Source organism: Bos indicus, chromosome 10 (assembly GCF_029378745.1).
Source record: "Bos indicus isolate NIAB-ARS_2022 breed Sahiwal x Tharparkar chromosome 10, NIAB-ARS_B.indTharparkar_mat_pri_1.0, whole genome shotgun sequence".
Taxonomy (NCBI): domain Eukaryota; kingdom Metazoa; phylum Chordata; class Mammalia; order Artiodactyla; family Bovidae; genus Bos; species Bos indicus.
The window spans coordinates 29,764,441-29,780,375 of NC_091769.1; the positions used below are offsets into that span (position 1 = coordinate 29,764,441).

The 15,935-nt window shown below is 40.3% G+C and overlaps 1 protein-coding gene across 10 annotated transcripts in view; it reads left to right on the forward strand.

Moving 5' to 3' along the window:
• The window catches only part of FMN1 (formin 1), a 501,299-nt gene that overhangs the window by 452,212 nt on the left and 33,152 nt on the right, over nucleotides 1-15,935 (forward strand). For all 10 annotated transcript variants that reach the window (XR_011568786.1, XR_011568785.1, XR_011568787.1 and 7 more), the window contains 2 exons: nucleotides 4,009-4,060; nucleotides 9,006-9,155. Coding sequence is in view for 7 of the 10 variants with exons in the window: in XM_070797220.1 (XP_070653321.1) it covers nucleotides 4,009-4,060; nucleotides 9,006-9,155 (202 nt within the window). In the remaining 3 variants the exon portion in view is untranslated. The remainder of the gene's footprint in view (nucleotides 1-4,008; nucleotides 4,061-9,005; nucleotides 9,156-15,935) is intronic.

The window sequence follows — 15,935 nt, forward strand, 5'->3', positions numbered from 1 at the left end:
AAATTTACATTGATTAAGTGAATAATGATGAGATGCTAATAATACCTGTCCTGTCATTTATCAGGCATATCTTAGGTGCTAAGGGCTTTACATGTATTATCTCATTTAATCTTTATCACATCTGTGTGATGATAGTCTCTGTGGCTATGCTCATGGTACAGATCAGGCCATAACTACACAGTTCATCATGAGTGACTTGTCCAGTCACACAGGTAGTAAATGGCAGAGCTAGGCTTATTAAATAGCCTAGCTATTTAATATCCTTTGAAATATCTTAGCTATTAAAATCTTTTAATATCCTTTTAAATATCCTAGCTTTTAAGATCCTTTAATACCTTTCATGAGGTATCACAACATAGCTCGTTATGATTGATTTTCTTTTCTCATTCATTTTAACATCATAAGCATTAAATGAAAAGATTCTTTTTCAAGTTGAAGTATAGTTGATTTACAATGTTGTTAGTCTCTGCTCTACATCATAGTGATTCAGGTATACATACGTATACATTCTTTTTTTTTATTCTTTTCCATTATGTTATCACAGGATATTGAATATAGTTCCCGAGGCTACATAGTAGAATCTTCTTATTTATTCATTCTGTTGTATATATACTAGTTTGCATCTGCTAACCCCAATCAAGATTGCCAGGAGAAACAATCAATAACCTCAGATACACAGATGACACCACCATTATGGCAGAAAGCGAAGAAGAACTAAAGAGCCTCTTGATGAAAGTGAAAGAGGAGAGTGAAAAAGTTGGCTTAAAACCCAACATTCAGAAAGCTAAGATCATGGCATCCAGTCCCATCACTTCATGGCAAATAGATGGGGAAACAATGGAAACAGTGACAGACTTTATTTTGGGGGGCTCCAAAATCACAGCAGATGGTGACTGCAGCCATGAAATTAAAAGACCCTTGCTCCTTGGAAGAAAAGCTATGACCAACCTAGACAGCATATTAAAAAGCAGAGACATTAGTTTACCGACAAAAGTTTATCTAGTCAAAACTATGGTTTTTCCAGTGGTCATGTATGGATGTGAGAGTTGGACTATAAAGAAAGCTGAGCGTGAAAGAATTGGTGCTTTTGAACTGTGGTGTTGGAGAAGACTCTTGAAGAGTCCCTTGGACTGCAAGGAGATCAAACCAGTCCATCCTAAAGGAAATCAGTCCTGAATATTCATTGGGAGTACTGATGCTGAAGATGAAACTTCAATCCTTTGGCCTTCTAATGTGAAGAATTGACTCATTGGAAAAGACCCTGATGCTGGGAAAGATTGAAGGCAGGAGGAGAAGGGGATGACAGAGGATGAGATGGTTGGATGGCATCACAGACTCAATGGACATGAATTTGAGCAAGCTCTGGGAATTGGTGATGGACAGGGAAGCCTGGTGTGGTGCAGTTCATGGGGTCGCAGAGAGTCAGACACGACTGAGCAACTGAACTCAACCCCAAACTCACCCTCCACCGTCCTCATCCCCAGCTCCCCCTTGGCAACCACGTGTCTGTTGTCTATGCCTGTGAATCTGTTTCTGTTTCATAGATAAATTCATTTGTGTCACATTTTAGATTCCACATATAAGTGATACCATATGATGATTGTCTTTCTCTGAGTTACTTAGTATGATGATCTCTAGATCCATCCATGTTGCTGAAAATGGCGTTATTTCATTCCTTTTTATGGCTGAGTAGTATTCCATTGTAAATATGTACCATATCTTCTTCATGCATTCCTCTGTGAATGGACATTTGTTTCCATGCTCTGGCTACTGTGAATAGTGCTGCTATGAACACAGAGATGCATGTATCTTTTTGAATTATAGTTTTGTGTGGATACATGCCCGTGAGTGGGATTGCTGGATCACATGGCAGCTCTGTTTTTAGTTTTTTGAGGAACCTCTGTACAGTTTTCCATAGTGGCTGCACCAACTTATAGTTCCACCAACAGTGCAGAAGGGTTCCCTTTTCTCCACACCCTTCTAGCACTTGTTATGTTTAAACTTTTTAATGAAGACCGTTCTGACCAGTGTCAGGTAGTTTTGATCTTTGATCTCGTGGCAGTTTTGATCTTTTCACGTGCCTGTTGGCCATCTGTATGTCTTCTTTGTAGAAATGTCTGTTTAGGTCTTCTTCACTTTTTTAATCAGGTTACTTGTTTTGTGTTGCTGAATTGTATGAACTCTTTGTATATTTTGGAAATGAAGCTCTTGTTGGTCACATCTTCTGCAAACATTCTCTCCAATTTCATAGGTTGTCTTTTCATTTTCTTTATGGTTTCCTTTGCTATGCAAAAAAGCTTGCCAGTTAGATTAGGTCCTATTTGTTTCTTTTTGCTTTTATTTTTATTGCTTTGGGAGGCTGACCTAAGAAAACACTGGTACAGTTTATGGCAGAGAATGTTTGGCCTGTGTTCTCCCCTAGGAATTTTATGGTATCATGTCTTATATTTAAGTCTTTAAGCCATTTTGAGTTTATTTTTGTGCATGGTGTGAAGGTGTGTTCTAACTTCATTGATTTATATGCAGCTGTCCAATTTTCCCAACACCACTTTGTATACTCTTGCCCCCTTTGTCACAGACTAATTGACCATAGGTAAATGGGTTTATTTCAGCCTCTCTATTCTGTTCCATTGATATGTCTGCTTTTGTGCCAGTACCATGCTGTTTTGATTACCATAGCTTTGTAGTAGTGACTGAAGTCTGGGAGCGTTATGCCTCCTGCTTTGTTCTTTTTCCTCAGGATTACTTTGGCAATTCTGGGTCTTTTAAAGTCCCGTATAAATTTTAAGATTATTTATTCTAGCTCTGTGAAAAATGTCATGGGAAATTTGATAGGGACCATGTTAAATGTGTAGATTGCTTTGGGTAGTATGGCCATTTAACAATATTAATTCTTCCAATCCAAGGGTATGGCATATCTAAATGAAAGAAATCTTAAGGCTCGTAGAGATTGTCTTGATGATTTTTCTAGACATATTTAAAGTGTTAAGATTTGTATTATCATATATGACAGTATTATCTTCTGATTAAAGAGAAAATATATAAAAGAGCCACTCCAAAATGAAACCTCCCAGTTTCCCTGTGGCCCTTCAGAACATGGGTTCTTTTATATATAAATACAATAGGTTTTTGTTGGTTATCCATTTTATTTTATTTTTTTAATTTTATTTTATAACACCAAGAACATTTTGTACTGGGGTATAGCCAGTTAACAATGTGATAGTTTCAGGTGAACAGTGAAGGGACTCAGCCATACATATACATATACATATACATATGTATATCCATTCTCCCGCAAACCCCCCTCCATCCAGGCTGGCACATAACACTGAGCAGAGTTCCGTGTGCTATACAACAGTTTTTTGTTGGTTGTCCATTTTAAATATAGGAGTATGTATGTGACCTTCCCAAAAGTTCTTAATCTGTAAATTCAGAATTCTATCTCAGTATCATTTATTTCTTTAGTAATCATAAGTATTTTTTTCCAATGCATTTAAAACATTAAGAAAAGAGACCATAGGCGTCCTTAGACCATGGGTATAGAGACAGCGTATGCAGTGATTCCGGTGAATCCCTTTGAATTTGAGCAGAACTGCTACAAATGGTACTGAGTTTATGTTGTTTTGAGGGAGTGGGGTTGCTGAGCACATACCAAAGGGTCACAAAGAGGCCAGCTGTAGCTTGGATGACCACATGTTCCAATCTGGCCAAGGTCATTCCACTTTAAGCCTTTGTTCAGCATAATTAACAATATCACCCCTTTCAAAAGTATTCCAGAAAGAAAAATGCATTGTATTTACGGTCGCCATTAGCCGTAGCTGTTAACAAGAAAGCAGGACAGTGGACAGAGAGAATTGACTACAATCACCAGGACATGTCACAGGGGCTGCCAACCCCTGAATTTGGACTTATTTTGATAATAACTGGATGTAATCGAAGTCAGATTACACAAAGGATATATGATGGAAGAAAATGCTGTTCTAATTCATAATTAATTCTCTTTCACAGCCAAAAAGGAACATAAAATGGAAGAAGGTCACTTGGAGAATGCACAGAAAAGGTAAGCAGCTCTGACTGGCCTCGAGCCTCTCTTTGACCATCCGTTCTTTTTTTATTATTATCAAGAACATTCACAGTGCTATGCAACCGTCAACTCCAAGGGCAGACTCTGTACTCACTAAACCATAACTCCCCCATTCTCTCCTTCTTTCAGCCTGGCAATTACCATCCTACTTCCTGTCTCTGTGACTTTGACTTCTCTAGGTACCTCATGTAAGCGGAATCCTACAGAACTTTTCCTTTTATGACTGGCTGATTTCACTTAGCATAATGAATGATAAGCCATTCTTTCGACTGCCTCCCCGCCGCCCCTCCCCTTCCCCCCCCCTCCCCCCCCGGCCCCATGAAGACTGTGCATCCAGGAGCAGTTGGAGTCTAAGGAGAGCTGGAGTGAAAAACTCCAGGAATAGCCCTTGGGAATAGTTTTCCTCGAGAATCAGGGAATCTTCCAGAAGTGACCCACCTGCCTCACGAGGTCTGACACTATTTCCATCTGTTTGCCTCTCCCTCGTTACTCTGCTCCTAAAGACTCCGTGGGTGATGGGAACAAGGGGACCCTTAGTAGTACAACTAGATAAACCAATTATTACAGGTAACCTAAGAGACCTACATTTCTCCTCAGATTCTGGAGGATGTGGTAAACAGGGGGCAACTGGAGAGTAGGGACTCATCTCTCTGTGTGCCCAGAAAACTCCCCCAGCAGTTGGGAAAGAGACCTCAGGGGTCTTCTATTCAAGCTCTACCTACCGCAGACCTCTTCTGTGTGCTTGTTTCTCTTAATAGGCACCCAAGTGAAATTATCCCCTCACCTGTGAGAGCTCAGTAAGGATCGGCTGTGGTGTCTTGGAGCCCCTCGCTTTACGGTGGTTTTTCTTTTTGGCAGTTGACCAGCATTAGTCAGCTTGGCCCTCTCCCACTCTTAGGAAGGTGAGGGGGAATACACTTAGGCTTTCTCATACTCAGAGCTAAAAAATCTGAGATAAATTTTGCTGGGACCCATTCTAAAAAGTACCAGAAAGTTAGATAAGGACAGGAAACAGTATATAAAGTAAAATGAACTTTACAAACGTGTGAGGAGAAGAGTTCACTAAATGCAAGTGAACAAGCTCTAGAAATGAACCCTTTTCCTCCTGTTTCAGCACAATTTCTGAGAGTTCTGAAAGTCGGTAGTCAGTAGTGCTGTTTCTGCTCTGCATTGACGAATGCTGACATCTTGCCCTTCTTCCCACTTAAGTGCCAATAAAATAAAATGCAGATAAAAGCAAGGTGAAGGCTAATCTCACGATTTTCTAAGTGCAGACATGTTCTTGAATCATGATTATCATCTTTGCATGATAATTTTAACAACCAAGATGATCACATGGTTCTGTTTATAGATTTTTAGATTGTGCCCCTTTATTGGCTTTATCCCCTAAGTATTATATATATTTTACATTACCCCTGTATTAAGCTTCCCTTCATCAGCATGTCAAGCTGGTGTGTCTGCGTTATATAAATATCCCACAAGCATAAAAAAAGACCATTCACAAGGGCACATGGGTATCAGGCCAAACAAAATTTCACTTTCCAAGGTGGATGTCAAATATCTAATCCTCTTCAAGATTCTCGCTCCAGGAAAAGGGGGCCCTTGTGAGAGGGGCTGATGTTGCTGCTGTGCATTAGCTATGCTGAGGGGGGTCATAAATTTTGGTTGTCAGCGTTTTCCGTGACTTTGTGGTGAAGGTAGTCTAGCTTTCATGTCATACATGAAATATGTTAGATCCCATCTTTAATGTAGAAACCACAGTTGTTTGGTTACACTCTTGAAGGAGGTTGGTGGTCAGTGTTGCAACATTCGTGTGAGATTTAGGAAATTCTTATGTTGTATTCTCAAGAGAAACAATTTACTCTGAGGCTAAGGAATATTTGCTTTTCCTCAGCATTTTCTGAAGGCATGCATGAGGGGCAATAAGCGGATATGTTCCACCCTGGCATCTCAACGCTGCAAAAGAAAAACCATTCCCTTTGCCACGGGCTCTTTGATAGAATCATTGTCTGAACTCTCAAAATGTTTATCTGAGTCAGAAAAGATGGAAATCAGACAAGGAGTTACAGCAGAGAGAAAAAGAATCAGGGAGCAATTGAGAGTGGAGTAGAGAGGTTTTATAGAACCTAATATACAGTTAGAAACCTGTCTTTTAAAAGTTGAAAACTATGTTAGTTACCTACTGAGAAACAAAAGAAAATTCCAATATTGTTGTCAAATAGCAGCAGTTTTCATGCACAAATTACAGAAGGTTTTCAATAATCAGTCTTCTGTGAATCAGAATTGAGTTTGAAAGGGAGAGAGTTGTGTTTGGGGACGGGAGGGAATAGTCTAGACTTTATCAGATAGCTGTGGGTTTATATTCTAGCATTTGGCTTTTCCTGGAACAAAGGGATCATGATGAAATCCAATAAGGCACACCCTCAGAGTGGCTTCGTCTTCGTTAAACTTGCCAAGTGCCAAAGCCAGGCCATCCTCTGCAACTCTGTTTGCATTGGTTCTTCTGAAGAGGTTCACTTGCTTTCTTAATCACATAGGGGAAAAGCTGCTGAAATTCATTCTTTCCTTTAGTTTTCATCCTCTCTTAGGGTTAGCAAGTCAGGCTCCCCCGTCCCGGGGGAAAGGTGGTAAGGGTACATGGTTAGCTTCATTTCAGAGCTAGGAAAAGCAAGGCCCACAGGATGATGAAATGCTTTTCCCAAGCTCTGTAATAACCCACCACACAATGCTGTCATTCTCTGAAGCAGCATCATACTTGCAGTGTCTTGATCTCGCCATCTACACTCCAAAGAATGCCAGAGTTGGGGTTAAAGCACAGTGGTAACTGGAGTTTCTGTGGATATATAGTTTCACTATATCCTGCTGGAAAAGTAGGAAGATAATTTGTCCCTCTGAATACTAAGCATGAAAGACTTTCTCTTCTCTCTTCAGTGCACAAGTAAATATGTTTCTGTGTAGAAGGTCCACATAAGGAAGAGAGAAAAATAATGATGTGTTCCACTGGGGGTAATGCATGTTATGTGTCATACAAGCAGCAACTGTGTCAAAAGTGGAAACAAACTAAAACTTGACTGTTTTATTTCTTAAATGCATGTGTCAGTATGAACAACATAAGGCTGGATAGAACAGAAAACTCATTCCATTGAGAAATGATTCTGTAGACCCAATTCTGCCAATGAATAAGGTCATTCAGTCTTTCTAGTCTCTGTTTTCTCATCTGTAAGATGGGAACATTGGGCAGACTGACCCAAAATCCCTTCCAGTTTTAAAGCCCTGTGACTCCATAAGAAATTCATGGACTGTTCCTTTAGGTTGCAGAACTCTCTCCGTACATATTTCCATGCTATAATACAATTGATGTAGTTTACATTTTGAATGAAATAAAAATATATGCTGTAGAGTGTGCATTGGGTTTTATCACTGTTTTGACTGCCGTAGAATTAGGAATCATGTCTGAGCAAAAGCGGACATTGCTCCTTTCTGATTTTGCTCCGAAATATGTGTGTTTGGAATTATAAGAGAGTCCCTTAAGAAATTACTGCAGTTATTGCCTTTCTCCACCTATGCACTTCTAGTCTTTTAATAACTGAGAGCCAAAATTCCCTGACCAGTAGTTTTAATTTGCATTAAAAACAGATTTATTATTTACAGAAGCACAAAGAATTTATGGGACTCAGAGCTGCAGTTCCAGCTTGGATCTCGCCTAATCATAGCCATGGAATCAATTAACAGTTCATCTGTGAAATGTGATAAAATCTTATGAGATACATATTGCCCAATAACTGAGAACGAGATGAAAGTATGCTCCATAATAGTAACGGGGCTTCAGGGTTTTACAATCGTTGTTGAATAGAGTTCCATTAGAAACTCCGTATTCGGGATGGCCACAAGAAAAAAAAAAAACACTGTGTCTGAACAGATGATAGAGCATTGAGTAATAAACCCTGGCCAGTCATTCTTGCTTTGATTAGTTTCCAACACCCTAGAAAAGGGGGCCATTTATTTAAGTGTTCTTGCTCATGGCAAATGAGCTTGTGGGGTTGGAGTGGGTGGGGGGAAGGATTGAGTGCAGAGCTATAAATTGCTGCAAAGCTGGTGGCTCCAAGAAGGGCTGCTTGGGGGGCCTGGGTAGTCATCTGGGAACAAGCCTCCATGGGGTTGGTCAGGAGTTTCTTAGTGATATCTGGGAATCACCCTTATAAAACCTGGGTTCTTTTCCAACCCAGATTAGAGATCATTTTTAAGACCAAAAATGGTTTTTCCTCCAATCCTTGCTACATCCTCAATTATATGTATTTTTGTACATTGGTGGTTTGTATTCTTATATCATGATAAGCTTTAAAATGTAGCCTTCTTAAAGATCGTATAGTCTATGTCTCTTATTTTACCCTTGAGAAAATTGAGAGTCAAGTGTTGAATGATTGACCCAAGACTACAAAGCCAGCAGATGCCAGAATAAGGATGAAACAGGCTCTTTATCGTCCATGAAGCACTCAGCAGATTAAGAATTCCCTGCAAGCTCTCTCATGTCCACTGGTAGTAGTACAGAACCAACATGGCGTCAGTGTTCCATGTAATCCTTCAGCATAACCCAAAGAGTGGGTAAATGACATGGATTTGAGATGAAGAACAAACCCCAAGTTTTTACCTATGTACACCCTGAAACTATTCATGCTGATTTTATGCAGATAAGATGTGTCCAAGAGTATTCCCAATCATGTTGAATTTCTTAGAAAATTGGCTTCAATACTTAGGCTTAGCATAAGCCACTGTGACCGCTAGGCCTGGGCTTCTGAGCTAGAAAAGGCATGTGGGTAGCGGGGGCGGCGAGGAGTTCTGAGTGTCTTCTCTCCTAATGGGTTTTGGCATTGACAGCTTCTCACCCTCCACCTCACAGTTTGTTATTCCTCTACATTTGCAGTTTTGAAACAACAGTAGGATATTTTGGGATGAAGCCAAAGTCTGGTGAGAAGGAGATCACACCCAACTACGTGTTTATGGTGTGGTACGAGTTCTGCAGTGACTTCAAGACTATCTGGAAACGGGAGAGTAAAAACATATCTAAAGAAAGGTAAGGTTCTAATATACTGATTAACACTGGGAGTCTAGGAAACCACCTTCTCAACCCTAACGAAGCGTGTACATCTCACCCGTGTCAGTACTGCCTTTCAGATCAAGTGAACGTCAGGGAAGGATTATTGAGAGTTTATAAGGAAATGTGGGGGTGGGAGGGCTTGCTGTCCACACAGGCAGATACTCTCACGTGATCTGATAAGTTACACTTTCTTAACCCCTTCCAATTACTAGCTAGTAAATGAAAGGGGAGCTGTGCTAATTTGCAACAGATTGCTTCTCTGTGTATTTTCATGTCGGCCCAAGCTAAATGAGGCAGCCTTGCTGTCGCAGACAGTACAGACAAATAAAAGTGAATGCTTTTCCCATTAATATACTGAACTTGCATCAAAGGGAAGTCTCTGAGAGTCGGGCCACACTTAACACGGTGTGGAAGCCCCGCTCTGGATTTACAGCGCCACTTCTGACTCCCCGCATCCTGCTGAGGACATCAAACTGCGTGCCGCTCGCCTCATTGCAGCCTCCTGATTTTATTAGTTGGGGGTAGGAGGAAAACCTCAGCACTGAATATAGGGAGAGTGTGTGTGTTCGTTCTCCTTAGAGAAAGACTGCATTTGGCCCTGTTGATCAGGGGAAAAAAAGGCATTTCTGCTTGATCAGTGTTTTGATCAGGTTGCCACTGTTCTACAAAGGGTGTCATGGATTTAAACTTCAAACAGGTCTTGCTACTACTCCTGCAGAACAGATGTATGAGAGTGTCATTCAAAGTGAAGTTGGAGACAAAAATTCAACAAATGAAGGGAAGTGGTTTAATTGTAGCATCTATATCTCACTAAACATTGAGACCCTAAAGTCCAAATTTCAGTACTTTTGTTCTTTGCTTTGGAATCAGAGAAAAGGTATATATAATATAGCTATACACATACAGACACACACACACAGTACACTAATATACTTTACCTTATAAAGCTACCTTAAAGGACTCATAATTTAGAGATTTCTTGACTCAGTTCTACTAAATCTATAAATATTTTCTCCAGGAATTTTTTAATATGTTTGCTTTCTAAGGAAGTCACAGAGCTTTAAAAATGTATCAACATGTCTTCTTCCCACCATACCTCTTTTGGAACATGGGAATTAAACCGAGTATATCCATTATAGAGTGAAAGCAGAAAAAAGTTAAGTGACATTGTTAAGCAAATAGATTGTTGATAACAGCATGAAAAAAAATCCTAAAAATCTTGACATCCAACCCATCGTTCTCATCCTGCAATCTCTTGTTTAGCTCTTTAAGCTAAAATAAGCTTCTGTGGAATGCATTCTGTGTTTTGTGAGCCTCAGAGAAAAGTGACAGAGGCAAGTTCTTCTGTCTCTAAGGAGGTAGCAGCAGGCCAGTCAGCTTTCCATGTCCACACCCGAAGGCCAGGGAATTCCTTAGCGGGCCCTGAATGTCATGCCTTTGCTTGAGATTTTTACATCTTAGATTTTAATCATAGCCCTTAGTGAATTTATCCTTTTCGTTGGAGCCCTGAAAATAGTCCCAGAAAACCAGCAGAGAGGGTAATGAATCGCTTTTCATTTGAATAAACTACTATTGAAATACTGAACCATGTTCCAAATGGAGTTTTTCCCTATCACAGAAGTTAGACCACACTCACTCTGAGCCTGTGGTGGTTCCAACTGCCCTTCAGAATGACCTGTCCTCCTAGTGATGGGCACTTGCTGTGCTGCTTCCTGGGTATAGCTGGTGAATTGCCCACTTCACACTCTGTAAACCAACACCTTTAAAGGGTCATGACTTCCCGGGACCCTTTTCAGATCTCATTTAGCAGTTTCAGGGGTTTCTTCATTCCAGCCGTGCTTTGTGAGATGGATCACCAAGGTTTCCAACCTAAAACATCTCTGAAAGTTAATGGTGGCTCATAAAATATTTGTGGAATCAGCTTGTTTACAAAAATCATTTTGTTAAGAAACCTTAGCACATTATATGTATTATTGCTCATCCAGTTTAAAACAAACTTGGTAATAATCTGGGGTTTTCTCAGGAAATGAGGGATTTTTCAATTGTTCTCTATATCTGCTAAGGGTTTTAGCTTTCAAACTATTGACATCACATTCATTATGGTGAAATAAGAGAACTAACTCAAATTCTTCTATTATAATCAAATGAGAAATAATATGCCTGCTTTAATGATGGGAAACAATATGATTGCTCTAGTATTATATTTAATGATGTTTGATGTTATCATTTTTGTAGTACTTTTCCCAGAAATCCAATAAATCCTAACAACACTAAATGTCAGGGGGCTTCCCTGGTGGCTTAGACAGTAAAAGAGTCTGCCTACAATGCAGGAGACCCAGGTTCAATCCCTGAGTCAGGGAGATCCCCTGGAGAAGGAAATGGCAACCCACTCCAATATTCTTGCCCAGAGAATCCCATGGACAGAGAAGCCTGGCAGGCTACAGTTCATGGGGTCACAAAGAGTCGGATATGACTGAGAAACTAATACTTTCACTTTCAGCATAACATAATATGAAAACATCCTCAAAAATTAAGTTCGTAACCAAATGAAAACTTAATAGCTTGTAATTATTAGGGAAATAAACTATAATTTGGGATCCAATAACTTCATCCTGCTTCATTTTCAGATGTGTTTGAAGGCCAACTAAAATCCCCAAAATCATTGGGAAAACCTAAGGATCAATAATAGTGTTTTCAAAGGGACAAAGTCACTTCCAAATGAAATGGAAATTTTGAAAACGACTTTAGGCCACTTGAAGTCGATTTTAGGTGACAGACAATATTTGCTTCTTATTCTGCTTAACGTGGTCTCCTTGAATGCACATTAGTTTGATGCAAAACTGAATGATGCAACTCCATTGCAGGGTAACAAGTACTCTTCATGAGACCCAGAACAATATCTAAACACACAGATGACTGATTGAAACATTCAATATGCTTGTGCCTTACAAATGAATGATATACCCTATTATTAAGCTGATGTCAGGACACAATTCGGTATTTTAGTAGAAGAGACAGTACTTAACTGGGGGTATGGTTTACCTGTAGATTTACTCTGTCAGTGGAAGAGCAAGCTACTATATGATGGTATGAAAGTGAAGTCGCTCAGTCGTGTCCGACTCTTTTTGACCCCATGGACTGTAGCCTACCAGGCTTCTCTGTCCATGGGATTTTCCAGGCAATAGTACTGGAGTGGATTGCCATTTCCTTCTCCAGGGGATCTTCCCAACCCAGGGATTGAACCCAGGTCTCCCTCATTGTAGACAGACACTTGATCGTCTGAGCCACCAGGGAAGTCCTATAACAGCATTAAACTTTGCTTGTCATGAAAGCCATTATTAGGCCAAAATGGCAAGCTTCTAAGACTGGACACAAATTCAGAGTGCCCCGCTCCCTAGACCTCAGTCTGTGACCCACCCAGTCCTCATGCCTCCCAAGTACTAGAACTTACCTTCTAGTGAAATGTACCAGACTCTGCTACCCTTCCTGAGTACTGGCAGCATTCCATAGTATAAAAAATGACTTCTGGATAGAGAGTTGAAAACCAGCATTTTTATGCGATTAGTCTGCTTTATGATCTTGGGCCAGTCACTTATTGCCTGGGGGACCCAAATATCACATTTGTAAAAGGTATATATTGGGATGAGGCAGGAACTAAATGCTTACTAAGATCTTTTCTGGTTTGAAATCTCTATGAATCAAGAAACTATTTTATTGTAATATTCTGAGAAACTGCATTTTCTTTCTGAGATAATGTCCCTTACCTTTGGTCCTGAGCTCATAGGGGACTAGACCAAAATACATTTCAAGCCAAGGTCTGGTGGTGAGTTGGGGAGAGCTTTGGAGACAGGCAGAATTTCCACTGTCCTCTTGGCCTTAGTAACTGTCAACAGCTACCTTGGCTCATACCCTTTGCTCCTTCCCTAAAATACTAAGGTTGGTCTTGAAGACCACATTTTTTTCATTAAAAGTACACACACACAAAATTTTCCTCTGCTTATCTGCATCCAACATTGCATTAGCTGGTTTATGAAAGTTCATCAAGATTTTTATTCTCAGAAGCAGCTTTGGTTCAATTTTACTTTTTCATTCACTTTTGTATTTGTGTCTCTTGACATGCAAACATTCAATGAATTTTTGTAACACATATTTCTTCCACTTATTAAATCAATGGGTTATTTGAACCATATGAGTAGTGGCAAGGAGGTAACTTAATTTTTGCTGCTATCTCCATTGACTATTCTTTACTCACTTTCTGCTTTTTTGCTTTTTTCCTGTTTAATTACTCTGGCATATACAACTCTTCCTTATGAAATTTCCCACTCTCTAGGATATGTTAAGACTGCTCTCCACATGTGCCCACACATGCATACATAGAGGCCACAAACCACTGCTATCCACAAAATGAGCTATGAATTTGCAAAAGGTAAAGAAGTCCCAGGGGAGTCATGACTCCAGGAATAAAGTCTTGACAAATAATTCAACCCTGAGCCAAGGCAAACTTTGAAAGTACCATTTAAAAACCCATAATGGCTGAGTAATGAGTGAATAAGGAGTTTGGTAAATTTTATATGAAATGCAAATAAGACATTTTGTTATATACATAACTATAATTTACACTAGGGGGGAATGGACTGTTAGTTGGGGTGTTTTAAGTTCAGCTAAATAACAACAGAGTTTTTGTTTTAAGTGTACTAGTTGCAGCAATTATGGTTAATTATGCAACATACCCTTGACAGCAGATGGTTCAGAGCTGTTGTGGGGTTATCCCAGAGCTGTTCTCAGGGCCCCACTGCTCAGGTCACTTTAGGACCAGGAGCTGGGGACTTGGAGTGGCCATCACTCAACCCACAAAGAAGCTGTTGATTGTAGTGTAGACATCACAAGAATTCCTCTCTTTATATGATAAAGTTATTCCTGGAAAAAGTTCCATAAGCTAAAATTTTTATTTATTGAATCATGATCATTACAGTAATGTCTAACAAGTTAACTTGCTTTTCCCCAGCCCTCTGTTATGTGGTTAAATGATTTATATACACTTAACTGCTATAAAGGGGCTTCCCAGGTGACGCAGTGGTAAAGAATCTGCCTGCAATGCAGAAGACCCGGGTTCAATCCCTGGGTTGGGAAGATCCCCTGGAGAAGGAAATGGCAACCCACTCCAATATTCTTGCCTAGAAAATTCCATGGACAGAGGAGCCTGGCAGGCTACAGGGGGTCATGGGGTCGTAGAGTCAGACACTACTAAGTGACTGAACACATATACACAACTGCTAAGAAACTTCATATTTTAAAGGACCCCTTTAATAATACACATAATCACCTCCTAGTTTATTGGCATAACTTTGAATTTTCCTAAGTCACATGTGTGAACGGTTCTTTACAAATACAGAAACGGTAAATGTGGGCTACAGTCCATAGGGTCTCAGAGTCAGACACAACCGTAGTGTCTTAGCAGCAGCGGCAGCAGCTTATGTCCCAGCGAGTTCACTTACAAACAGAATGTGTGATTATCCTAGTCACAAAGAATTAAACCTGCTTATTTCCCAAGCTAAAACATTAAAACCACTATGCAAAGTTAAAAATATGTCATGAATAAGGAGAGGAGATAGTAGATTTTTAAATGGTAAAAATTATGGGATCATTGATTCTCAAAAACTAAAACACCTCTTTTGATCCTCTTTCCTCTGGAAATTAACTATTTCCTGTTCCTTCCAGCTTCTTAAAAGAAGAGTTTATATTCATTTCCTCACTTTCTTTTCCATAACACTCACTCTTTTCTGTGTAAGGATGAAGCCTCTGCTGCCATAACAAAGACCAAAGTAAATTTTACTTTTGCATAACAGTCTGAGTGTAAATTGTTTAGAAATCTGGATCCAGATTCCTTTACTTTTGTGACCACCATCATTAGGCGTGGTCCTTATTCACAAGGCCAAAGATGGCTCACATGATGTCCACCAGCTCTGAGTTCCTGTCAGTGGAAAGGGGCTGGCACACCCTTTGCTTTAAAGGGTGTGGCCCGAAAGGTATGCAGATTTCACTAGGCAGAACTTAGTCTCACAGCTCTATGCAAGGGAGACCAGGTAATGCAGGTTTTTCTAGGAGCCAGGGCCCAGTTAAAGACTGATGAGTGTTAGTCACGCAGTCATGGCTGACTCTTTGTGACCCCATGGACTGTAGCCCACCAGGCTTCTCTGTCCATGGAATTCTCCACACAAGAATACTGGAGTGGGTAGCCATTTCCTTCTCCAGGGAATCTTCCCAACCCAGGGATCGAACCCTGGTCTCCCACATTGCAGGCACATTCTTTACTGTCTGAACCACTGGGGAAGCCCTGATTTCTGTTACTAAGGAGAGCAGGAGAAATGAATGTTGAGACCATTGGCAGACTTGGCCACCTTTCCCATTTGCGGAACCAAGCAGCTGACTTCTTGCCACTACTAGCTTTTGACACTGATGCTCGTTTCTTCCATCTCCTTCATCAGCTCCTCTTTTTCTTCTGTGGATCTTCCCCTGGGTTCGGATCTCAGTTCCTCTTTTCTTCTTTGTACTCTGTCCCTAGTTAATCCCAATAATTCTCACAACTTCATTGATCACCTCTTTGCCCAGTCCTCCTACCCAGAACCAACCTCTTAATTGGACTCAAATCTCCTACTTCACACTGAGCATTCCCACAGGCTGCCCAGCCTTCATCTGCACCTCAGTATGCCTACTCCTCTGAGGCTCCCTAACTTTCTTTGGTTAGGGAACAAATTC